The sequence below is a fragment of the Anser brachyrhynchus genome (assembly GCF_964034855.1).
Source record: "Anser brachyrhynchus genome assembly, chromosome: 7".
Taxonomy (NCBI): Eukaryota; Metazoa; Chordata; class Aves; order Anseriformes; family Anatidae; genus Anser; species Anser brachyrhynchus.
In genome coordinates, this window is record NC_137701.1 from 33,302,850 (window position 1) to 33,328,385 (window position 25,536).

General features: G+C 38.3%; 1 protein-coding gene and 1 long non-coding RNA gene across 12 annotated transcripts in view; one reads left to right on the top strand and one right to left on the bottom strand.

The window, feature by feature from the left end:
- Positions 1-11,764: 11,764 nt before the first annotated feature.
- Positions 11,765-19,699, top strand: LOC308197965. Its single transcript, XR_013953483.1, has 2 exons — positions 11,765-15,121; positions 15,777-19,699. It is a non-coding gene; the product is annotated as an uncharacterized lncRNA (long non-coding RNA).
- Positions 18,616-25,536, bottom strand: part of DPP10 (dipeptidyl peptidase like 10) — a 494,333-nt gene continuing 487,412 nt past the window's right edge. For all 11 annotated transcript variants that reach the window (XM_080599345.1, XM_080599346.1, XM_080599344.1 and 8 more), the window contains 5 exons: positions 22,945-23,044; positions 22,284-22,342; positions 22,117-22,189; positions 20,633-20,706; positions 18,616-19,737 (listed from right to left, as the gene is read on the bottom strand). In XM_080599345.1, the coding sequence (XP_080455471.1) occupies positions 19,600-19,737; positions 20,633-20,706; positions 22,117-22,189; positions 22,284-22,342; positions 22,945-23,044 (444 nt within the window). In that variant the 3' untranslated portion in view covers positions 18,616-19,599. The remainder of the gene's footprint in view (positions 19,738-20,632; positions 20,707-22,116; positions 22,190-22,283; positions 22,343-22,944; positions 23,045-25,536) is intronic.

Below are 25,536 nucleotides of genomic sequence, written 5' to 3' on the forward strand. Positions count from 1 at the left end.
ATTTAGTTGTTGAGTACATACATGTCCATTTGCTGTATGCATCAGCTTTGTAAAGTAAATATTCACAATCTCTGAAAATCAGTGTTTCTAGTTCTATCTTATCTTTTTGAGGGAGCATAAAAATACACATGCTGTTCAAGATTTCTTGGCAGCATTCTAAAAACCTGATTTCTACAACTGCATAATAATTTTTTCCTTCATATTCTTTATGCCTCCTCTATAACCACCAGTGCTTTGCTTGCCCTTCTTGCTGTTGAGCTCCAAGCAGTATTCAGAGAATAATCCAGAAAGTCTTCATGATCGCTCCCTTGCATAGAAATAGCACAGTTAGAGACTACCGAAATAGAACAGTTTTCCCCCTCTGTGCATTAATTTGCATTATTGCCACTGAATTTCATCTGCAATTTTTATTGCCCAGTCATCCAGGATTGCAAGATCTTTCTGTATGTGTTGGCAGTCATCTTCAGATTTGTCAGAACACAATAATTTTGTATCATCAGCCTAGTTGTTTTCTTGATTTCATTTTTCTTTCTTTTTCTGATAATTTATGGATACCATGAGAAGCACAGAACCCAACAGAGTATTTGCTAGGATAATTAAAATCTGATAATTTCTTCCTACCTTTGTTTCCCATTTCCCATCTTTTAACTACTTTTTTTTACTCTTCTGTGACATAAATCTTCAGGTCAGAAAGAAAATTTGGTGAAGAGTCTTGCTAAAACATTTTAGAAATCCATGCATGGGGTATTAACCAGAAAATTCTTGTGAACATACTTTGACTCTTAATGCAACAGGGATTTCTGCAAAATTCATGGCACAATTTCTTCATTATACCATGCATTTTTCCTACTTTTTTTTTCTTAACTTTGTTTTAGTTCTTTATGATTATTTTTTTCCCCGTGTTTTAATACTTTTAAATTTATTTTCTACTTTTCCCATTCAAATATTTCATTCGTATATTAAAGTGTGTCCTTATTACTTCTACACTGCTGTTCTACTCAGGTGGCTTTTTTTTTGTCCTTCTAAACAGACTTTCTTTTAACAAGGAATAAACATTTATTCCAGGCACCTAATAAAGTATCTTTAAACAATCATCATGCCCCCTGTAATCTGTTCCTTTGATTACCTTTCTTCATTTTGTGTTGTTCCTCCTACCTAAGGTAAAAGTTACTGTAATGAGTTTTCAGTGTGTGAATTTTTCATCTCTTAGCACGATTTTGAACAGACGAGTAGTACGTTCACTAATACAGATGGGCTCTTCTACAGCTCAATCACACACAAGGTTCAATGAGCCACTCACAATTAAATCAATAGCTGATTTTCTTTCTTCAGCTTCCCTCATTACTTGATCCAAGAAAGAAGCATTAACATCTCTAAAAATGTCACCTCTTCACCAAATCCTATCTGGTATCTGTCCTTTCTGCTTACAAAAACTGGAATAGAAACTGTACCCTGATCTTTGCAAATAAAGACTGGTTTCCTTCCAGGAGCATATTCTCTAGACAATCTTACCTTCTAAACAAACCCAAGCTATTGGGTTTAAGGTTCATTTATTGGGCAGGTAGATGAGAGATAAAGACTGGAAATAGAAAGACTAGTTTAATGGTTCCTCATACATTAAACTCTGGGAATCTACATTGCTTACTGAAGTGTTATACATGCAGCTGTGCTCTTGAAGGCTTCTTCAGCAAAACAGTGCCTTAGGATAAAATCAACCCTGACGCTTCCGGATGTTGGAATGAAATGTAACTTTATATCCCCTAAGATGAAGGTGGTATTCAAGAAATCCTTGGCCTCATTTGCAAAGGATAATTGTTTTACACATATAAACCAGGGGTGTGCATGTTCAAAGTGAGCTCTTCTTTCCATTCTTTCCACTGCTTTCCCAAGTGGGAATTTACATTTGTAAATCAGGTAGCACAGCAATTAAATGCAGAAATTACAGTAGGCAAAATTTGCACAGAATCAGGATGTTACACATAATTATTAATATTTAGTAACCTGAATTAATTAACCTGCCCTAAAACAGTAAATATCACATGGCACTGGAAAGACATCTACTTTTTAGGAACATCAGATTTCCTATGTATTCCATCTGAAAGCTAATTTAGATTCCTTCAAATTATAACACGGTACAACTAAAGAACTGTAGGCATTTTGGGCAAAGCAATTTGTGCTTCCTGAAATGCCAGAAACAGACGGTGGAAAGCAAAGAATCCAACTTGGAGCCACCACATCTACGCTATTGACTTCAAGTAACAAATTTATGTCACTTCATCAATCAGCCTGTGCATAACACGCAGTTATCGTTTCTACTTATTCAGTAATCAAAGGTTCTCTTCTCCAGACTTGTATCACAGCCACATCTACAGGTAAAAAATGACCAATTGCACCCAAAAAACAGTTCAGAAGGGACAGAGTGGAGAACAGCTTCAAGAAGGGGCATCAGCACATGTAGAAGAAGCTGAACTGTGTGGAGGACTTTGTTCTTTTGCCTGCTATAGTACTAATTCACATCCATGAAAAACTCTGAATGAGACTCTGAAAAGAGAAAAATCCAAAGAAGTGTTGCCAGTTCTCATATGACCAAGTTTGTTATCCTCCTTTCCTCATTGGTGAGACAGAAAAACCTGCATACCAAGTTGTACTGTGCACAGTAGATGCACAATGAACAAGATATCAAAAGCAGCTAAGTGAATTTTTAAAGAAGAGTTGAATTTGCCCCCCAAGTGCCTCTGTCACTTCTGTTATAGAAACAAATATTCACTCACCATTTTATATCCTTTTAACTACACCTTTTAGCAAGCTCTACTTAAACATCTGTGGTGTTCAAAAGTTTCCACTCACACAGGTACCTGTGCTTCTGTGAGTACAAGCAAAAGCCATTAAAATGGCAGGCCAAGTCTAGATGAATATATCAATTAGAGTGCCTTCAAAGGTCTCTACTAGAAGTCATTACAGATGAAAAAAATCCTCTTACTGTCCTTCCTCTTCCTCCTCCTTCAGGGCACCTCTCCAATGCTGCAGGATGCAGAGCCCCATACACTGGCTGTCAATGTAGCTGGAAACCAGCACAGCCCCACAGATATCCTGGCTATTTTGCTTCCCTTGATTGACCAGTGTGATAAGAAGAGAGGTGGCTTAGCCTGAGCTCCTGTGGCTCTGGCAAATCAACACAGTTGGTCCATGAAAGTTAAGAAGGCTTTAGGACAAGATTATGGTAACAGCACAGTACAGAGTGGTCATAACTCCCAGGGAATTTGGCTCACAGTATTGATTGCCGGGGGCAGAGCAGGGGGGCATGACTGTAAATGAATACAGCAGGAGGCTGTGTTTCAAATGCCCATCAAATACTAATGAGAGAGCATTAATGTATCTCAGTAGTTTTCATCAGGATGAAGGTGTCAAAATATTATACAAGAATGTTGAAAAAAAAATCGGCAGAAAACAGAGATGTCAACAGCAGGAGAAAAAAAGAAAAAAGAAAAAAACGTTCAAGAAATGCTTTCTAAGGAGACAGCAGGGATGTCGCTGAGAGAAGCTTAAGGATGAACAGGTCTTGAAAACCTTACTTCATTTTTCATACTGCTGATTACCAATGTCAGAGACTTTCAGTCTCTTGAAAAGAGATTTAAATCTTCTACACTGGCAGAACTTTACATATAAATATGAAAAAAGGGTGGCAGCATTTTTTTGAGTTCTGGAGACAAAACACTCATGTATCCCAATGAGAGAACTTTCTTCTCATTCTGAAGTGTCCTCCACCTGCACAGAACATGAAACTTACTTCATGTAACCAAGACACTACAGATTAATCCTCTGAAAATTTCCCTGACAGATCAGGAGAAACATTCCTCTTTCTAGACCTACTCAAGACCTAACTCAATGCTCATTTTTAAAGCTGAACATCTGAATCACCACAGCGGTCACACATTCAGCACACTGCAGACAGGAGACATCCTGCTTAGGGACGCTTCACCTCTTGATATCACTTCTTTCCACACCAGGCAGATGCCAGCAGCCCTATAACTGCCCAGGTGGAGGGTATTTTTTTCTGTGAAACTTGTCTAAAAGCAAACACTGATAGCAGATGGAGCCAAAATCTCCATTTACACTGCAGTGGTGCTGCCACACACAATGGGAAAAAATAACTTATATAAAGAGTCTATGTGATTTTTGGAATTGTGTAGCTTTGGAGATACCACCTAGAAGTCAGTTCTACCAATTCTGCCATGGATAACGAGAGATCAGAGATCAGGTCTTTCTGCAACATTTAGGCATTCATAGTCATGATTATCTGGTCATCTCGCATCTTCCACCCATGAGAGCTGGTACATACAGTTACAAAATAAATAAATAAATAAATAAATAAATAATAAATAAGGGGGCTAAAGGTGATTGAGACAGATGGAACAATCAAAGCTTTTAGACAAAAGCTACCACCACGAGTTAGCCACATCCTACCTAGACCATCAGGATGGTAAAGGGAAGCATGAAGGGCCTTACTCTTCACTAGTAAACAGGAGGTAGGTAGGTAGGTGGAAAACAGTAGGTGGGAGAGAAATTAGTTATTTTTCTGTACCCATAAGCCTATGTTATAATTTCAAAACATGATATTAAAACAAAGAGAAGTGAAACAGACAACAACCACAAAAAACACTGGATGAAATGCTGCAGCCACTGAAGGCAACGGATATTTTGTCTGGAAACGTCATTTTTCTGGGCCACTTAATTACCATCATATCGTACTTCTCATCTCTTGCTAGACATTTGCTATTTCAGGGCTCACCTTCTCCATCAGTGAGGACGACCATCAATCAGGCAAAAACCCTGTCATTGCGTTTCACTTCCACTCCACACCCCAATCTCACCAGCCACCAGGGAGGAGATGCTCAGCTGGGAACAGCAAGGCAGCTGTAAGATTTACCTGCTTTTTATTCCCACCCACTGATAAAACAGTGCAATCAACAGTAGTAATGTACTACACTTCTGCTGAACACGAATGCTCTAAGGATCAATACAAATAATCAGTTAACCATACATATAACACAGTTTATTTTGCTTAATCCCTTTGCCCTTGTCTCCACAAAAACTATGTTAGTACAGCATAAATAGGTAATGTGTCAATACACTAGAGTTAAGTATTTAAGGTAAACAAATTACTCTTTTTTTGGGGTGTTTTTTAACAACACTGTCAATTCTGTTTCACATACAGACAAATAAAAGTCCTAGTAGTCAGATGCTTTGCTTAGTGTGTTATGATGTAAAATGTCAAAAATAATGAATGTCAAAAATGTGAATTATTTGAAGCTTTATAACATAAATTCTTTGTTCTTCCAAGCTAAGCTATTTTTGCCATTTTGCTGGATACATTAGCTTGGTCTTTCAGGTTAGAGGAGCTGTGCTTAATTATGGCTGTGAATGGGTTAGGGAGATTGATAAATAAGAGAAACCTCCTAAATGTTGTCTTGAACACCGTTCTTCTTCAGAAAGGGTATTTAGAGTTGGGTAAACAAGATGGGTGTTCCTACTCTATATTTTCCTTCTGGCAGAAAGAGTGTGTCTAGCATACAGCAGGAGAAATCTCCCCTGTCCCAAGTGAGAATGAGACACATAAGAAGTTACGGTCTCACACCAAGCATTTGCAGTGAGAGAAAATACAGTATCCATCAAAGTCCTAAATCTCTATCAGAATTTGTACAGGCTCCACTTGAGTGCAGCTCACTAAAATCCTAAAGCTTTGCTCTCCTCTAGCACAGTCAGACTCTGGGAAAAGTACCTGAGGAAAGAGAATAGGTGATTTTATTTTATTTTATTTATTTTATTTTTGGATGAGGGAGTAGGACTGGCCTGATCCAAACCCACTGAAGTCAAAGGAAAGATACCTGCTGACTGCATGGGTCTTTGAACACAGTCCTTCTTTGGGAAACACTGGCACTCCTACAAGACTTCTAATGCAACAGCACCCTATGATACTATGACTTCCCATAGCACCATGTAATCACAGAGCAGCAGGACTCACGCTTGCTGGACCACCAGTGCCAATGGGACTGAAGCAAGGTTGACCATCCAAGCAGAAAGCATGAACGTGATGCTAAGAAGGGTTACCAGAGAGGGAGTGGGAGAATAATGATTTCCATACTCTTCCTATTAGCTGCTCTAAATTTAGGTGTTGTGGTGAAGAAGAGACTCCGAAAGGAGATGTAGCTATTATTAACATGCAGAAATCCAGCTGCAGAGATGTCAAGACAAAAGTTAGGCAGGATAATCAGCTTGAATGTGTTTTAAGTGCAATTATATTGAGGGAAAAAAATAGATAATGCTTTTTTTTTTTCTTAAACTAATTGCTATAGAAACAAATAAAATTGCCACGCTCTCTCTTTCCCAAATCATCCAGACACCTTTCTGCTATATATTCCTTGCATCATAAGAGGTTGAGAAGCTGATGCCAGAAACCTGCCTGTTTCTGAAGGACAAAAAAAGAACACATGTAGGAGGGTGGAGGAACAGAACAGGCCAATTCTCTAGATATTTTTTGGGGAGGTACTGCACTTTGTCATAAAAATAGGGCTTTTATTGTTTACAATCTCCAGCAGAATTTTAGTTTCATGTTGTAGGCATTCTGAAACGTGTAGTAAAGTGTGATTTCATTCACCTGGAGGGAGTGAGAAGTTCTTTGGTCATGTGCTTTTGAAAAACTTTGTGAAAATGCTGTCACCCAGAAATATAACTGTTCTTCTTGTCTGAAAAGGAGGATGCATGGTAAGGAAAATACAAATATCAAATAACAAAATAATTAAATGAAAGAAAGAAAACTGTGAGGGGGGTGGAGGGAGATGTAAGGGAGGTGGGTGGGATAAACAACTCTTAAGCAATTTCTCAGCTATTTAGCAAGAGATGATCTTGTTGCAAAGCTGCAAAATAAAAACGCACATGACAAAAAAAATAATAAAGGGGTGTACACAAGACAGGAGTATTATGCACATTTTACATACAGGAATTCAAGGAGCAGAGAAATTAGAGTGGTTTGGGTAAAAAGAATTTTTATCAACAGCGTGGAAAACTGTCAGATCTTGGATCCCTACCACAAGGCTATTTTCCACAGACCAAGGTAGCATTTGCATCTTGGTACAGAGAAAACTATCACAGGACCTGCCCAGATATAATCAGTTAATTTAGGGAGGCAAAGGGCAGGACTTCAGCTCTGAATGAAGCCTGTGGTATCAGTGTTATTACCAAAATGATTCTCTGAGATGCAAGTTTTAAGTGATTTAGCAACCAAATCTCCCTGGTTACATGGTTCACAATCACAACCCTACTGTCATCCACAGAGAAATAAGAGCCATTGTTTAAACTGTATTTATTTATTTATTGTAGACAGATAACAGAGAAGGCTCCTCAGCTTGCAGATCTGCTCCTAGCTATGCAGTTGACATATTTAATGCCTTCAGGTCACCTGTCTCAGACCCCAGCTTTAATCAAGAAATTAAGATCTTTTGGGCACTCCTGCAGCAGTCTCCAGCTCCTATAGCACTGAATGTTGCCATTGACTCCCGTTGACTTATTACTTCCCTTGCAACCTTTCAACAGGTTGTCATTTGAAAGCTGGGTGACTGAAGCTGAAAACAAAAGACACAGCTGACTTATTTGAATAAATTGGTTTATTTATTATTGAGCAGTGTGTGACCACTAGGCTTTTTCATCCAGGTATGAACATAGGATTTGGAGTGCTTCTTTCTGAAATTCAGGATAACAGAAAATTAGACTTACCTTTGGTCCTCAATCCCATTTTTAGTACCAGCATTTCCTCTCTACTTAGTGCAACTGTTGAACAGGCTGGAGGCCTGAACTCCCTCCTAAAATTGCATATTTAGGGGCTTGGTCCCTTGGAAAGAGGTGTATCACAGGTGTATCACTCTTCTTTTGTGATCACTGGCATGCAGAACTGCAAACAAATGTGTCCCTTGGTCTGATGGAAGGAAAAGTGCTGATGTTGTGTTACAGTCATCCTCCAGAAGCCTCACTTTCCCCTTTTTTTTTTTTTTCCTCTCCCTTTTCACCATAGGAGGTGGACTACTTCAAAATGAAAGATATCTTTCCAATTTCACTACCTCTGTTTCACCATTTTGCCTTTGATATCTGAGCAAGTCATGTCTTGTACACCCAAATCACAGAAATACATTGTGCCTAGAACTACCTGCAAAATACAGAGCAAGCACATTCAGATACAGCAGATACTGTGACATGGGAGTATCAACATGTTTTTATCCAGAAGGACCACAACACAGCAGCAGAACTAGATCTCCATCTCTCTAGCTTCGTATTGAACAACCTCGCTACAAGGTCATCCAACCATTTGTACTGCTATTTGGTAGTTCTTATAAATACACTGTTAAATCAAGTACAACCTTTCTCTTTCTATATATAAATTCCTTAGGTCTGGTTTTAGATTTTCTAGTAATCTGGGCCCAGTACAGATTTCCTACAGTGCAGTAACCATATAAAACATTATTCCTTGTTGTGTTTTTTGTTGTTATTTTTGTTTTGTTTTGTTTTTTCTCAGCCATCTTAATCCATTCTGTATCTATGGTGTCTGCAACACCTGTAGATATATTTCCACATTACCAAGTGGAGTTTATAATTCTCTGCATCACTTAAAACAGTCATACGTATCAGTTTACGTATCACACAGTATATAGCTAGAGGTACTTAAATGAAACACAGATAATTTGAATAACCAATTTACTTGGGTAATCTGAGATCTACCTCTCCTCCATTTGGATGTGTTCTTTTACTTTCATGACATTATTGTAATTGCTTAAACCACTTTAGTTGGGATAATCTTTTCCACCTTAATTACCTTGTCATTTACTATTAGGGATGTTAACATGGTCATTAAATGTCACAAATAGCTTTTGGTTTTTGCTTTCTGCCTGGTTCATATTCATACAATTCAAACATGTCTAGCTATATATATATATACATATAATATATATATATTTACTTTGACACATCTTAAAATATGTTCAATACAATGTTTATTATGGCATTAAATTGATGAACTTGCTCTAATAACCAACATATAAATAATCAATTTAATACTATAATAAAGAAGATATAAAACAGCCAACCCTCTGTTGAGTGTGATGAGCTGCAGTGACATTTGGTGGTCACACATGGCAACATATTTGTACAAGCTTCATTTAGGGAAGGTGGCAGGTTAATTGGAACAAAATACAAATGCAGTACAACATCCATAATAAGCAGTCTCCACCAGTGCTATAAAGAAGGCAAAAGGAACTGAAAACCTGTTTCCATTTTTTTCAGACATCTTCTCTGGAACTAGTATCTAAAATAAGCAGAGATCTTGAATTAGTACCAAGATGTTTTTATATGTTTATATGGAAATACACTAAGATAGCTTGGCAGGCACCAAGTTGTTTTTCCTTCCTCTACAAACAAAATGTTTGTAGCTCCAGACTGCATCTGCAGTAGCTGAATGAAGTACAGGTTAATGGTGTAGCTTGGCTTCAAGTATTCAGTTCCAATAAAATTTCAGCTAATGGAAGCTGGAACCAATACTTGAGAGTTAACACAGAAATCACTTCCACAGTGTGGTTTTCAATTAACATAAGTTCATGTATTTCCCCACTCCACCCCAAAGTCTGGCACAGAACAAAACCCGAAACAGAAGTTGATGGATAACTGGGGACTTCTATAGTAAGAACATCCATGTTTATCTGTAGAGATGAAAAGTTTCAGCTAGAAATCTAGAAAAAAAATCTCTTAAATCTGTTTCTCAGAAGATAGCTTGTTAGGCATGTTCTATAACATGATTTTCCACACCTGTATTTCTGAGATGTCCTCTCTTACCTTCCCATGGCGTTGTACCCACACCATGACAGTTACAGAGGAACCAGGATGGGTTTGCTGAAACATGCTAATTGACAGCCAAATTTAGTTTTGCAGATGGATTAAATAAGATGTTGTTTTAAGTGGATAAGTGGCTGCTTATCTCTCAATTTATTTTTATGTCCTCAGGCTGACCCCATTATTTATTCGTTAAAACTGTAATACTAAACTGAGTTACCAGAAGAGGTTGGATTTGCTTTTGTTTTCCATCCTTCATGGACTGAGGGGGCTACATATGGCAGATGCCCTGAGTCCATCACTCAGGAGGGGCAGCACACCTGGGAGACGTTCATCTCCCCCAGTATCGAGCAGCTGACAAAGATGAGTCCCTACCAGCAGGATTTGAGGACGCTTTGGACCAGTTTAGTGAGAAAGACTTCATGCAGGGCATATACAACCCACTTGCAGGGTAATTACCTAACTTCTGTAGGATTTGCACTTTACAAACCTCCCAAAGTAAATTCACAATTTGCATTTCCTGAAGTCAGTAAAAATAAGTAAATATGAGCTATGGATTCATATCTTGTTCCACTAGAATATATATGGAATATTTGCCACCCTTTGCACAAATTTGCTGGACATCATTACTGTATAGGGCTACTATGCATTTATGTTAATTATTAAAGTGCAGCTCAGCAACACACTGGGCCCCATTCAAAGTGAGACATAGCAACACCTGATGTTTGTGTGCAAACCACCCCAGAAGGTTTACAAATTCAATTAAGAACAAACGCAATGAGCTGTGGCAGAGAAGATAAGTGCTATATAGGCAGGAAGACATTACTTATAGTGACTAATCTGCAGGCATTGCTCAAGTGTCTGTGCCTACAGAAGCAGAGCACTGCATCCTGTGCATAGCTAAGGCATCAGACATGAGCGCAGGCTCTCTCTCACAGGCTCGTAGCAGGCTTGCACACAGTGTGAACCCTGGGCTCTGCACATCCCAGGTCCACACCGGTGCCTTTCAAAGTCCTGGTGAAGGCACTGCACCAAAACCTGACCCATGGGTGATGCAAAGCAGTGAGCAAGGGTGAACTCGAGAATATAGCATCAGAAGCAGATGCTGCAAACAAGTCTGAGGTGAGCAAAAATTGCACGTGGAGCTGGTGGGGAATGGCTGAAGACTCACACTTTGCAGCACCTGGGCATCTGAGGAAAAGGCAGAGGCAGGGGACATCTCCCCACTGCGGGCAGCATCAGCCTACCCAGCCCTGCTCCCCCTTCAAAGCCACCCTCCCCTACAGATAAAGCTCGTGGTAGTGCTGGCTGTGCCCAGGTGAGGATGCCATTGTCCCCAGTGCTTAATAAGTGTCATGATCAGGAGAAAAATAATACTATTCATATACTGACAATAAGTTCTTGCCTTTATATGTGGCAAGAGGTGCTTCTGCCTTTCACACAAACAAGACAGAGCACAGCAACAATAAGGTTTCTTTGGGAAGAGGGACAGTCTAGCTATAGTGGACTTTAACAGAATTTACAGACTGAATATGATAGGAATCCAATTCTTAACAGAAATGTCATCATTCATAAACCTGAAAGGTTTCTAAAATACACCATATTTATCAGGCTTATCCACGGGAACACTTCACAGTCGAAGCACCAATTTCCCATTGGAGCGTGGAAGCTGTTTTTCCAAATGTGCCCTGCTGTCCTAAGGATCATGTGTATAAGATATACTGCATGTTTCCTAGGCTTGATATTACCAGATTTCAAAAACCGCTTGTATAACTTCCTGTTGCAGCACATCCTTGTGAGCCAGCTATGAGCTTTTTAGAGAAGGAGGGCTTCAGCCAGCATTCAAGCGACCTGCTCACCTCAACTGGAAGTGACAATACTAAGAGTTACAATACTAAGAGTTAATCACGGAACAGTAATGACCAGGAAATATTTTTGATGAGTGATGCTGGGTCACAATTTTAGTCCTTCTGTTTAAACAGAGTTGTCAAATACCCCAATCAAAGCTTTGTTTTGTCTTTAAAGTGTGTGCGGGGAGTCTTCTGTTCAGTGATGGCTCAGTTCAGCTGTAGCTCTTTTGCTACTCCGCAAGAAGGTTTTTGAGGTTTTGAACGTTTTAGAAACTCCACATGAAGACACCTTACTGAGAATTTGCTATTAATACATTCATGACAGCTCGCGTTTAAGGATAGTGCTCCTCTCCACCAAGGCATTTTTTTGATACTTTGCCAAAGAATGGTGGTATGGATTTGTCATAGACCAGCTTGACAGCAAGATTTATTCTATGTTCCTATTTTAAAACAAGTGTTATAGATGAGAAACACACACACACAAAACCCATTATTTTTCAGGAATGTTTTCATTTTAACTACATATTTCTCTATAAAAATACTGTTTAAATCAGGCTTGAAGGTTTCCTGAGTGGCTTTTTTTATTATTTTTATTTTGCTTTGTTTTGTTGGGTTTGTTTGTTTCCTCCTGAAATGTTGTCCTGTTAGGAATAAAAAGAGGATTCAGTTTTTTCTTTGCAGGAAACTGGAAGCTTCCTCCTTCCAATCAGCCTTATTTTTTTCCTATACTGGGTAGAAGAAATCTACCTTACAGAGATTTCCTAGATAGCACCCTTTGGGGTGTATTTGTAGAGTTTCATAACTCCACCCATTGTATTTTAAATTGATACAATTTGTTTTCACACACACACACACACACACACACACTGGTCCAGTTAAAATGTAAAACCATTTTGATGTATATAAAGTTGTGATGTATCTTAGAGGCTCAGAAAAAACACAAAAATTTTGAAAACATAAAATAGCATTATGGGGAAGCAAACAAACAACAAAAAAAAACAACATAACTAACTGATGTTTTGATAAACAGGAGCTCTCCCAGAGAGCTCTGCCTCTGGCTGGTTCACAACACAGGACAGAGAACACCAACCCCATGTTTTCCACCAAGGCTGCCTTCCCAGCATGCTGAATGAGGACTCCCACACTCGAGTGTCACAAGGCTAACCCCCACTTAAATCCTTCACGCTTTAGTCCCAAGCACACCCCCAGCCCACTTCAGGCTCCTCCATCACCCACATGCCCCAGAACAGCCCCATGGAGACATGAGAGGATATCTCGTAGCCAGCTCCAGCCTCGAATACAACCCAAAACACTTCCCTTGAAAGACCCCTGTTCCCCAAGGAGGGAAAGCAGACAAGCTCTCTTTAAAACACGGAGTTCCTTTTCTCTCCTGTCTTTCCCAAAGGGACATTTGGGGTGCTGCTGCCCCAGGCTAGGGGCTCTCTACCTCTTTCTGCTCTAGCAGCATGGGAAGGAAAGCCAACCATTAGCAGAGGACTATCATATTGTCTTCTGGTCAGATGCTGCGTTGTGCAGCTGCATAACACCAGATGCAGTTGGCACTCAGCCGCACAATTTTGGTCTCTGTTATAATTAATGAATACTCATTAGCATACCAAAGGAATTAAACATTCTCATCCTATTCTCATTACATCATATTAAGACAGAATAGCCTCTTCCTAACACTGTTTGTAAGCCAGACTTCAATTTTTTCACTCAGGTTAAATAGCACCTCGCTCTGTTTTCCCACTGTGGTGAGGCCTCTTTGTGAAGTAATGTGCCACTCATTGTAATTAGCTGAATCTCAGGCTCTCCCTATTTGTTATTGCTAAGCTCTTAGTTTACACCCTGCGTTTTAATGGTTTTTGGTCACGAAATTGTAACCACAGCTTTTCTGAATAGTGATCCTTGTTGGAAAAACAAAACAAAACGAAACAAAAATTAAAATGAAAAAAAAAAATAAAAAATGACCACAACCTTGCCTCCATCTCAGAAGGAAGTTCTTGAACCCCAAACCGAAGGATAAATCAAAACTACAAAATTTGATACACTCTGTCTCAGTACTCCTTTTAAGCCTGAAAATTCTGCTAAAATTGATTTTCCACAATACTTTTGCCTTGCATAATTCTGATTGCACTGCCAAATGATCTTGTTTCTTCAATCGTAGTCCTCAGCTTCTCCGGTATAATGTGTATTTTTCATCAGATGCTCTATAAAACCTCCCAAAATATTTGGTATTTTGCCAGCATTCATTTTCATTTTACTTTTACAAGTAATCCTTATAGAAGCAGATAAGCCCGTGCACAATTTTCATTCCAATTAAAAAATATATCAATCCATTAGCCTAAAAAATGTAGTGTTTAGTATAGCTAAAAAGGAAGAACAGATAACTTGACAACGTAAATAGCTTTAAATGTAACAATTTCTAATGTTTTTCAAAACAAAATATTTCACTGCAACTGCCTATTTCAAGTGCAGAATTATATTTAACAATTCATGTTTTACGACTATCTGAACTGCAGGTTACAAATTAAAATTAAATGCAGGAGTAAAAATCCATAAGAAACTATATAAGTCATCATTATTTTTGTAACTAACTGGATATTCTGGATTTCCAGCTTTAGTTAAAAGTTTGAATCAAGCCTTTGATACATTTGTCTCTAAGGTTACTAGATTTTGTTGTTTTTCTTTTTGTTTGTTTGTATGCACAGCACTTTATTTCAGAATGAAAGCTCTGAATACAGCAACATATTTCAATAAAATGTCTCTTTACCACACTATTACTTACTTACCTCCCTTCTAATGGTGGCAAAAACCCTGTTAACAATGGATCCTATGCATTATTTCATTTGTCAAATGTACGTACCAGGAAAAGGGTGATAGGTGCCACTGGACGCAAAACAATGCAATTCTTAGTTTGTTTTACTCTTCATTCAGAATATGAGATGATGTGCCCATTTATTAAACCAACTCTTCTACAGTATTAACAGCTTTTCTTTTCCAATGCATATATTCCCTTTCCTTTATTCAGACTTATGTTAGAGCATTTACAGGTGTTGCCGGAGCTGTAATTTCTGCCAGCTGGTCTATCAGCTGCGGCACCTTTGAGTCAGCCACTGAGTGCCCTTACAAAGCTCCCCTTCCTCACCTTTGACTAGTTGGAGAATAGCAAGAAGATCATAACACTTGTTATTTTAAAAAATATTTTTCTTATCCCTGATGTAACAATTTCATGTCTTTGCCTATCAAATTGCATTCCTGTTACAGTGTTCCTTTACTAGTTTAGAAGACCTTGAATCTAGTGCAAGAATCAAAGCAAGAGGCTTTAGCAGACAGCTCCTCTACAGAAAGCTGCAAAGGCTCTACACTGTGTGTAGGACTGGACTATCCACCTGTAAGAGGTATCTACCTCCTACCTAAGCCCTCTGGACATCAGCTGTCCTTAGGGAAATATTTCTTGAGTATTTTCTTAACAGTTATAATCCCTTTGCTGGTTTTATTGATCAGAAGCCTTTTTATTTATTTTCTGCTCCTTTTTATGTTTCATATGGTCATGAAATCTTAAATTGGGCTGTTAGCATTTTATGGGATATTTTAATGGGATATTTTAATTAAGAAGACTTGTATGTATCATTTGTGTCCTCGTTAAACCAATCTTCTTGTTGTTAATTCAGATTTATGTAAAGGTAGAACATTACATTTCTAAACTAATTACACAGGCAAGAAGTCTAGTTCCAACTTTAATGGAAACTTTGGACCATATACACTCACATAGTTTAAATTTTCTTAATTCTGTCCAAATAGCTGAGTAACTTAATCTAACAGCACTGTAATTTTCAGGTGTTGGTTTCCTTTTAGAAAACAGGCATTTATTTTACTTACCACTGCAGAATTTTGGAAGTGGGTTTGTAGGAGGCATGTTTTGTTACCTCCTGGTGAGTGAATCACCAACACTTCTCATCAACCTACCTCCAAGAAGCCAGGCTCCTTCTCAACTTTCATGTATGAAATGCGACAGATAGAAGTTTAAATAAATCCTTTCTTTTCTTTTCAAAGATCCAGCCACCTTGGAAGTTGCGACTCTCCTTAGCCATATCCTTGAGCTCCCAATCCTCAGAAGCACTCTTGAAATCGTTCAAAGGAAAAAGAGGAGTGATCTTAATGGTACTGAAGGATGTTTTGCAGATGTACCAGTAATCAATACCGGTGAGGATCGTCCTTCCCCAGAGGCAGCTGACTTGACAGCAGGACTTGAAGTAAATATAAAATGCTAGGATCACCGCACCTTGCCTATGTATGTGTTTTTAGGCTGTGCAAAAGAAACCTGTGTTCAGTCTCTTTGGGTCAGTCTTCCCTTTGCTTCAGTTTCTTCAGTAACATCTAACAGACCTGCAAGGAGGGATACTAGGTCATACCTTGCATCCTCTGCATTTTATTAAAGGAGTGAACACTCAATGCTCCCAGTTTTCCATGGAGAATCTTTGGCTTCAGATCAAATACAAGCTCGTCTGTCTTAAAAGGCACCTTTTCTCAATTAAACGAATCTAACTGACTACACACTCAAAATAAGTGCCAAAGCTGAGAGAACAGAGGTAATCACCTTCATTTTCAGACATGGGTAGATCTACATATGACAAAAACATAGGAACAACAAGCAGTTGGTTACAGAAAATCATAGTAAATGTTGATCAAATTAAGTCATTAATATTTCTGTCTTTGCTGCAAAAGGATTAAAACACTGAATTTAAAAATAATCAGCCTTTTTATATACTCAACAATCTGGAAAATATATTCCAATTGACATACACTTTCTCCTGATCCTGTAATATAACTGAAGTTTCAATATGACCTACAGCTTTCACAGATTTTGCAAGTCCTTACAGCAGAAAAAGGATAGAGGAAATCAAGAAGGTAAAGATAAGCTCTAATAAGCAGTAAATGGATATGTTGATTCCCTAGGTTTCCATAGATTAGTAGGTCTAGTGTAGTAAGTGTCACATTGTAAGGACAGCTGAATCAGACAGTAGTTTTTCAGACATAAAATATCATCACAGTGCTTAACAATAGGTAAGCTACAGAAAAACCTATGATTTTCATGCCATTTCTGTGCAATGTGTACTAATTCCTGCTCAATACTATAGGTCACTTAGACTAATTAATGAGTGACTGCCATTTGCTGTGTATGTAGAGTCTGACAGTTAACCATATTTAGTTGTGCTGGAAGTGGAAGAAACATTTGAACTGGTTAGCAAGAGTAAAGATAGCTCTGGACCTCACCTTGTACCAAATCCTTTAGCCTAGCTAGAATCAGAGGCTGATTCTGCAAATACTTTTTGCAATATCTAAATTTAACTCATACTTAAAAATTTCATAACAACCAATTAATCTAGGTCTGATGCTTGCCTTTTTATACACATTTATATAAAAATAACTGTATTTGTAGGACAGCATGAGAAATATTAAATATATTAAAAGCAGACCACATTTCCACATAGATAACCCACATTTCAGATAACACATACTTTTTAAACATACCAGTCCTGGCAAAAACATTTCTACAGAAGTCATGTCCTCATGCCACCTTCATATTCAGGTAAATTGATCAAAATGGGAGGTGAGATGCTGGTGTAGAAAGAGTAAGGAATGGAAGCCTGAAACAGAGCAGTGTGGGGAAAAAGGAGATAGGGTGTGGGTTCAGAGATAAGGGATATACTGCCAAAGGCATGGATCCAAGATAAAATATTTCCTGAGCACATGCATAACCCTATTGCTGAGACACAAGCCTTGCTTGTTTGCTTTTGCAGATAACTAAAGGAGATATATGTGAAATGCGGTAAATCTGAACACACTGGCTGTCTCACAGAGAAACAGCCAGTGCGTGTTGATAAGAATTAACCTCCTCACGTAGCCTGGCTGTACACTCAACACGTGCATACCCAATGTGGCTTGTGCGCACTTGCCTGAAACTTTTTTTTTAACGGTCTTATCATAGTACTCAAAATATGTGCTATAAATACCACAGAGTAAGGTCATATTTTGTGGTGACACTGGGACAAGATTTCTTTGCACATTAAAATTGTATTAAACTAAATGAAAAATAGTTAAAAATGCTAATAAAACAAGATAAATACTAAACATTAAAAGAAAGAGACTTTTCAGGGGTCCATAAAGCCATATCTTTCAGTCAAATTATTTGCATCATAATAAATGCTAACAGTTAAAGAAAATATTCTGGAAGAAAATAACAAATAAAAAGCTTCAGGTGATTTTTCATTATGTTAAAAACAATTTCCGTTCTTCATAAAATATGTAGAACTTTGCATCTTAAATACTGTAAATTACCTTCCAAAAAATACTTGTTTTTAATCTTGAAAGAAATGAACTCTTAATTGGGTAGGAAAGTACTTGGAGTATATCCAGAAAGAAGAAATTACAGCTATTCTCATGTAAGCTGCACAGCATCTGTCAGGAGTTTTCACATACCTTCAGGAAGATACCTCAAATTAAGTCAACATTGCACTTGATTTCAGTGATCAGAGTTAATATTCTGCAAACCCAAACTGGCTGCCTTGTTTAGTTCATAGTTTCAATTTCTATTGCTGTAATTCACCTTGGCAAATAAACGCACGTATGAGGGGCTCACCCTCTGAATAAATAATAAAATTTCACTTGTCAGGATCTTCCTTTGCCTTGAATGAAAAACATATCACCTCTTTGAGATGCTGCTGAATCTAAATCCTGTTGCAACAGACTTAATAAGCAGCCCTAGAATAAAAACTAATGGAGAGTTTCAACTACGTGGCCACCTTGAGGAACTTTAGAATTAAATTGGAGACCAGATGGAAGAAAAAGGAACATGCACTATACAAAATAATTCTTCATTTGAAGAGTAAAGTATTACTCAATGGCATTATACATTGTTAATAAATTTTCTTTATCTGAAACTATAATTTAATATTTATGTATCTAATTTACATGTGAGAAAGTAGCATATTCTAAAATTAGAGTGTAACCAGCAAACTATTAACTACTATAAACAATACCAAAACACAACTCAAACAGATTTTAAGGAAACAATAGATACATTTTTGGACTGGGGAAAGATTTCAATTGCAGATATTGTTTTAAATACAGCTGTTAATTATGTCTGAAAAAAATTCTTCAAGCTCAGAAAGACTTTCTGCTAAGGGAGTCTTGGGTATATACATAAAGACCAAGAGTACACTACCAAAAAGTCCCTTATTGGTTACTAGTAGGTACGGTAATAATAGTAAATGCTGAAATTGGGGGGAAAAATCATTTTCAGTATCAATGTTATATGATGCACTAGACAATATATCCCCTTTGAGCAGAAACTAGAGAAAATATCGTGCCCTTTATTATCTCTGTGGTTTCTTATGTGTAATAGACAGCGGAAGAATTGCACTTATTGTAACATTACAGTAAAGTGTTAGATTGCAGCTCACCTTTTAAAATATTAGTGGCCATAATACTTATGATAGGTTGTGCATTATGCAAAGATGAATAAAGATGTGCATTTAAATTAAAAAACGAGCAACCACTTACAGAACCAACAGTGAGGCTTAACATAACAAACATGCACTAACCCTACACTTATGCAAAACTAAGTTCTTCCAGGAAACTGTAACCAACTGTTGACCTTCCACAAAGGCAAAGGTTTTGTCCCTTGGTAATATGTCTGGACTTTGTAGTCGAATTCCAGTTTATTAGCTCATTGTCTGTAAATGTGCTGTTCCACTGTGATATCCTTTAGCTGCCCTTGAGCTTCTGCAGAATCTGCAATCTCACAGTCACTTTTATTTAAGGTTTTATTGAGCCGCAAAGTAAGTCCCCTTCAGTACTACACAAATAGGCTTCCTTATTCATCCTCTTCAGGTTCCTGTGGTAAAATTGGTGTCTCCTCCTTTAAACAAGCACTAAAAAACCCAAGGATTGTGCTGTAAAGGTGATATTTGCTTTTCTCAGAAGCAATGTTATGACCTTCATCTGGGTAGATCTAGCAGAGAAAAAAGGAAAAGAGTAAATAGTTTTTCAAAGGCTTTTCAAATATTTAGGGCTCTAATTTTCCTTCTCTGATCTTCCAAATGTTTTAGATGACAACAGGACGATAACATTAGTTTTATAGTATCAAGGAAAGGTAATAAAACTCAAAGCAAAATCTGTTCTCTCTTGAAATTTGGAACTTAGATAAAACAACCACTGCAGTGGGCTCTGCAGAAGTGAAAAATTGTATACGCTCAGTCACCGTGCTTACAACAGTTTACTTAGCTGGCACTTACAGTGGTGTCTAGGCACTCGAATCCTGTGGTAATCACCAGGTGATATAACCATGGCCCTGCCTGAGCAGGGGGTTGGACCAGGTGACCTCCAGAGGTGGCTTCCGACCTCAGCCATCCTGGGACACTATGATTCTGTCCTGTGCAAGTCCGCATGCCTGCAGCATGCCCTGTCCTGCTGGCCCCAGCCTGTCCCTCCCAGCACCCTCACCCTCCATATGGCCATGGAGAGGGGAGCAGAGCTCCAGTAATTTAGCTGCCATTTAATAGACTCAAGTGTTGAGAGGGAAAGGAAATTACTTTCATGTGACCTGAGAGGTTTTTTGGTAAAAAGGGAGTAAAGTAGTGGCATCTGCATATTACAAAGGGTGCATAGGGACTGTAAAGGTGTTGTAGGATAAACAGATGGAGAAAAGGGAGGAGAAAGAGCCCAGAAGAACACAAAGAATATATGGTCCTTAATGTCCATACTAGCAGTAAGGAAACAGTGTTCTAGCTTCAAATTGTGGTAATACCAGTGTGCTGTGGTAGGGAGTGTCCTTCTCAAGGGAAGAAACAGCAATATGGGGTTAACTGTTGAGCCATGTTTATAGGGCATGCCATAGCTGCACATACCTGCATAGTGTAATTAACTCCAGCTTTTATTAGATGTTTAATTAGTTCTGCTGAATGCTGGAAGTGGACTTTAGCTGCAATACAATGACATTTGGACATTATTAGAAAAAAGCAGAGCTAATATGAAATGTTTACCTGTTAAACAGCTTTGACTGAAAACATTTCCAGTGTCTGCAATGATCAGATTTAAGCTGACTACCTCTGTGGTCAGACATGCAGAGCCCAACCAGCAGAAGGGACACAGCACGTAACAGAGGAGGTTCTAGAGAGGGAGCTGAAAGCCCAGGGGAAGCTGTGCCTTCCAGGCACTCCGCAAGGACTCCTCTGTCTACCCTTGATTTACACACACTGTGATAGATTAGAGGTGTGTAAAACCATTCTGTTTGAACATCATGACAGTTTATAATTGCGTTAAGGGAAAGCACATCGGATTTTCTACTGCTTGCACAGGGTTATTACAGCCCATACTTCTTCAGGTAATGGACTTTCTGCAACATATCAGTAACTTAATCTTTGTGTGGTAAAAACAGGCAACTTTATTACCATGTCCTACCCCTGCAGAGCTAAGGCTGCAAGTGGGCTAGACAGTGTCACTGGATGTGATATTAAGCAAGGGCAGCAGGCAATCAGAGTCATAGTCTCGAACACACTGCATTGCCTAGACAGCTATCAGAATCCCAATTCCCTCTAGCGCTGAGTTCAGAGGGGTAGAAATTGCTGCTGCCGTTTACAATCAGCAAAGCCCCAGACCCTCACGCCTGCTCGGTCACCCAGTACATTGCCTCTGTCCTCCTCCCCAGCTCCAGGAAGAAACACCGGATGGGGCTTGCACTGCACAGCCCTCATCAGCATGAGGCTTATTCTCTAGTCCTACATCAGTTAGGAAAATTCAGAAAAATATACTGCAGGTAAATTTAAATTCATAATTACAAAGTCTCTCTTGATTGACACATCTTGTAATTACATTAAAAGTGCTAGAACTTACCCTGTTTTCTTTTTTTTTTTCTGTCTTAAGCTACCATTAAAACTAATGGTGCTATTAAAAGGTTCCCTATGGCTTCAGCTTCAGATGCTTTGGCACTACCTAGTAATTAATTAGCTGAAAAGTTTAACTTCCCATTTGGTACTGTACTTCTCCAAATGTACTGACAATTCTTTCCTCAGTTGCAGAATCTCTATGAATTTAAAATACCATTAAAAATGTATGGTTTTCTATTAATAATTCATATAATACTTTTCAGTAGCTAGATGGTCGTCCACAAGATTTAAACAAATTAGAACATATAGCACCTAAAAGGTACAAATATTCAGCAAAGAAAAACATCATCAGATTAGAGTTGGAAATGACAATTAAAACAGAATACCAAAACTCGTATCAGAGGCATAATACAACTAAAATGGCCTTGCTAAGTGTGTGCCTAATCTGTCTTTGGATGTCTGCTAAAACCTCTGACCCCAAATGTAATTGCATCTGTAATACTTACTATCAGCAGTCCCATGAACTATTAGTAAATTTGCTTCTTTTAAACCATGAAGATTGTGTAATACACTGGATGCCTAGTAAACAAACACACACAAAGGTGTAGGTGTGAGTGAACCGCATTTTGGAAGTAAAACTAACATTTTAATTCACTTGTTTATGCAGACTCACCTGATAGGTATTTTCTTCTTTTGATGGAATACCTAGGTATCTTTCTGAAAATGCTGATGCTGTATAAGTAAAAACAAAACAAAACAAAAACAAACAAACAAACAAAAAAACATGATTTCAACAAAATTTGGTCTATTTTAAAACTCCTCAGTTCTGACTTACAGTCAGGACAAGTTAATTAAGGCATTACCTAGAAAACAAGGCATTCATTTAAAAAACAGAATACATTTGATCTCCCATGCATGACAGTCTGCAACCCAGCATATGCCCAATACTTCACATATAGAACCAAATGTCCTGTGATAGAATAACAATGTGACTGATATGCTGAGGAATTTTACCGCTGTTTAAAAGTTCCATTCTTATTAAAAATTTTGATTAAGGCTGATATATTGGGTTCTAAGAAAATGGAGTGCCTGACTGAATTTTGGTGGAAATGGGAAATAGAATTATTTTGACAAAAATCTGTATTGTTACCAATAATATATCTGTTGCATGTTTTGGTAAACTGTCCCAGTGTTAGCTGCCCTTCATTTAAAGTAGAGAATGAGGTCGTGAATTTAGACCTAGCCGATATTGCTACATTATCTGCAATTAGTTAAGACGAATAAAAGAGATTCTGAAGAGACTAGCAGACAGGAGAGGGGCAGGGAATACTCACCATACAACTTCATGTCAGTAATAGGTGCCACCACAGCTCCACATTTGAAGAGCCGTTCACTGGATTTTAGGATCATCGATGTAATGTAGCCACCATATCCCTAACGAAGGAAATGATATTGCAATTTCTGTTTATTTCTTTTTAGCAATAATAAAGTTAAAGGGCATTGCTCTAATTTGATGGTATCGTTCTGCAGTATGCATTTATATCTGCAAGAATTGCTTTTAATGGAAATGCAAACATACAGTTAAGAGTGAATAGAGATCTTATTTGGCCTGGTCATGACCTTTAAACTAAGCAATTTAATAACACTTAGTATATTTCAGTTTAATTTCCACAGCTCCATCATGCCAGACTAGCCTATGGTTAGCAAAATATATGAAAATCATAGAGAAAACAACAACCAACCTACCAAAAAAAAAAAAAAGTATTCACTTTTAATATATTTAATGTAGACATTTGCAAATTACTGGGAAACACTGAGCATTTTGCTGACAGGAAAGAGTATGGGAACGGGGAAAAATGTCGAACTGACTTCAGCATGTCCTACTCCTGGCACTTGGACCTTCACAGATTAAATCCTATCGCTATTAATGAAGTTTCTTCTGCAGCATTGTCAAACATCCCACAGAGGGGTAAAAGTCCTGAAGTGCTTTCCAGAAATAAAATCCATATGTAGCCACATTGCTCAATATTATGTTAATCTCTGTGATGTGATTTCTGGCCACAAGAGCACCCAGTCAGCTGCTTTGTTGCAAAGCAGGGAGCGTGGACAGAATGAAGAAGCTGGGAGACATGGGGCAGAGCAGGGGGAGCTCTCTCCTCGCCTTACCACATTTTTCTGTCCTTATGCACATCCCTTCAGCATCTCCCTTGCAACACCTACAACATACCTCCTTGGGAAGAGTTGTGAGACAAAAGAGAGTCATGAAAGCTTCTCTTCATATGAAAGCTTTAATTTTAGTCCACAGATTTCTTTGAAATGACATTGGCAATCCACATCTGTTCCCCATGGTCATTTTGGACCCACAGTAAATGAAATTTTAAGTTGTGGAGTCTGGGATCAATGATTTTCTCATATATTATGGGCTGTTCAAATTTCTCCATTTGCCACCTTTGTTTTCCCTTCATCACTGCTGGAAGAGTGATTTTTACAGTTCTTTTCATTGTTGTTTTTCAGAAAGAAGAAATCATCCCATGACAGGGAAAAGAAAAGTGTAAAACACCAGACAACCCCAAAAGAGAATATAGTGTGTCAAATGCTCACACAGGTTTCTTGTGGATATTTTTTGAACCCAGCCTGCTCCTGTCTTCACATCTAAATATTTAATCAATAGCTGATTTCTCTGGAAGAACTGGAATATCTGGAAATCCTTTTACCTTTGTTAAGAAAAATAGGCCAACGGGAGTGTTCTTTGCAATCAACGTGTAGTAAACGTGAATGGATGCACTAAAGGAAATGTAGTATAAGAACTTGATTTTCATGGGAGCATGAGGAACTGAGTTATCCCTATTCCCACAGAAATTCCAGCCAAGGAGACCAAGAGTAGCCCAGCATTGTCCATGTACAGGAGTAGACTTAAGTCAAGAAAGAATTTTTGAGTGGGCAGCAACAACTTTCATAATTCACAGAGTTTAAGAGAACAGCAACTTTCCTCTACCTCTGGGTTCGCTATTTTTGCTGTTGTTTAATATTCTGTTTGTGTCTTTTCCAGTAGCTCCACAGCACAGTTTTAATCCTAGGATAACTATTGCCATGTTATTTATTATTTATGCCATGTATTCATTAAGAGCTTGGTTTAGTTCTCCTAGGAATTTCTTTCCTCTGTGCTTGTGCCCTCGCTTCCAGCCAGGCTTTCCAGGACAAAAGCTTTACACTGTGAGACCAAATTTTCAGAATCACTTCACAATGATGACACAGAAAGCAGTTCCTATGTCCTCATGCAAGGACATATGGTGCCTCGCTCACGGGCTGGATTTCTGTGCTTACAGCTTAATTGACTATTTTCAAGAAGCTGTTTGGCTGTGAAATTTCAACTTATTTTCAAGCTCTTTTCCTACTTCCATGGCAAAGAGGCAAACCACATGGAAACACAATTTGCTGTGTAACAGTTCTGAAAGGCCCTTGGATCATACATCACTTGGGCTTGTACCCCTCTCACAGGGATAAGTGAGATGATATTGGCACATTGCCTGGCAGTCAGAAGTAGGTATTTTTCACGCTGTGCCCTCTGGACTGCCTTGTTACTCTCATGACTGGCTAACACTACTGATTGTGACAGGAATTTTACTTCTGTGTAGTTCTAAAACTTCTCAAAGAGTTCCATGACTTTGTGCATGAGCCCAGCTTTGCAAGATTAGCATTAAGCAATTCCAAAGTCATCTTACTTTTAAGCAAAGTATATATTCTTTTTCCATCAGTAAACCCAATTTAATGCATAGAAACAAACACTTTCACTATCACGTTGTACACAGTCAAAAGGAAATGAGTTTTAAAGAAGATCTGTAATTGACTCTAAAATAAGCAGAGCAGAGGTAAAATACAATTAACCCTAGGAAGCTGTTAAACAGATTTTTTTTTCCTGATTCTAA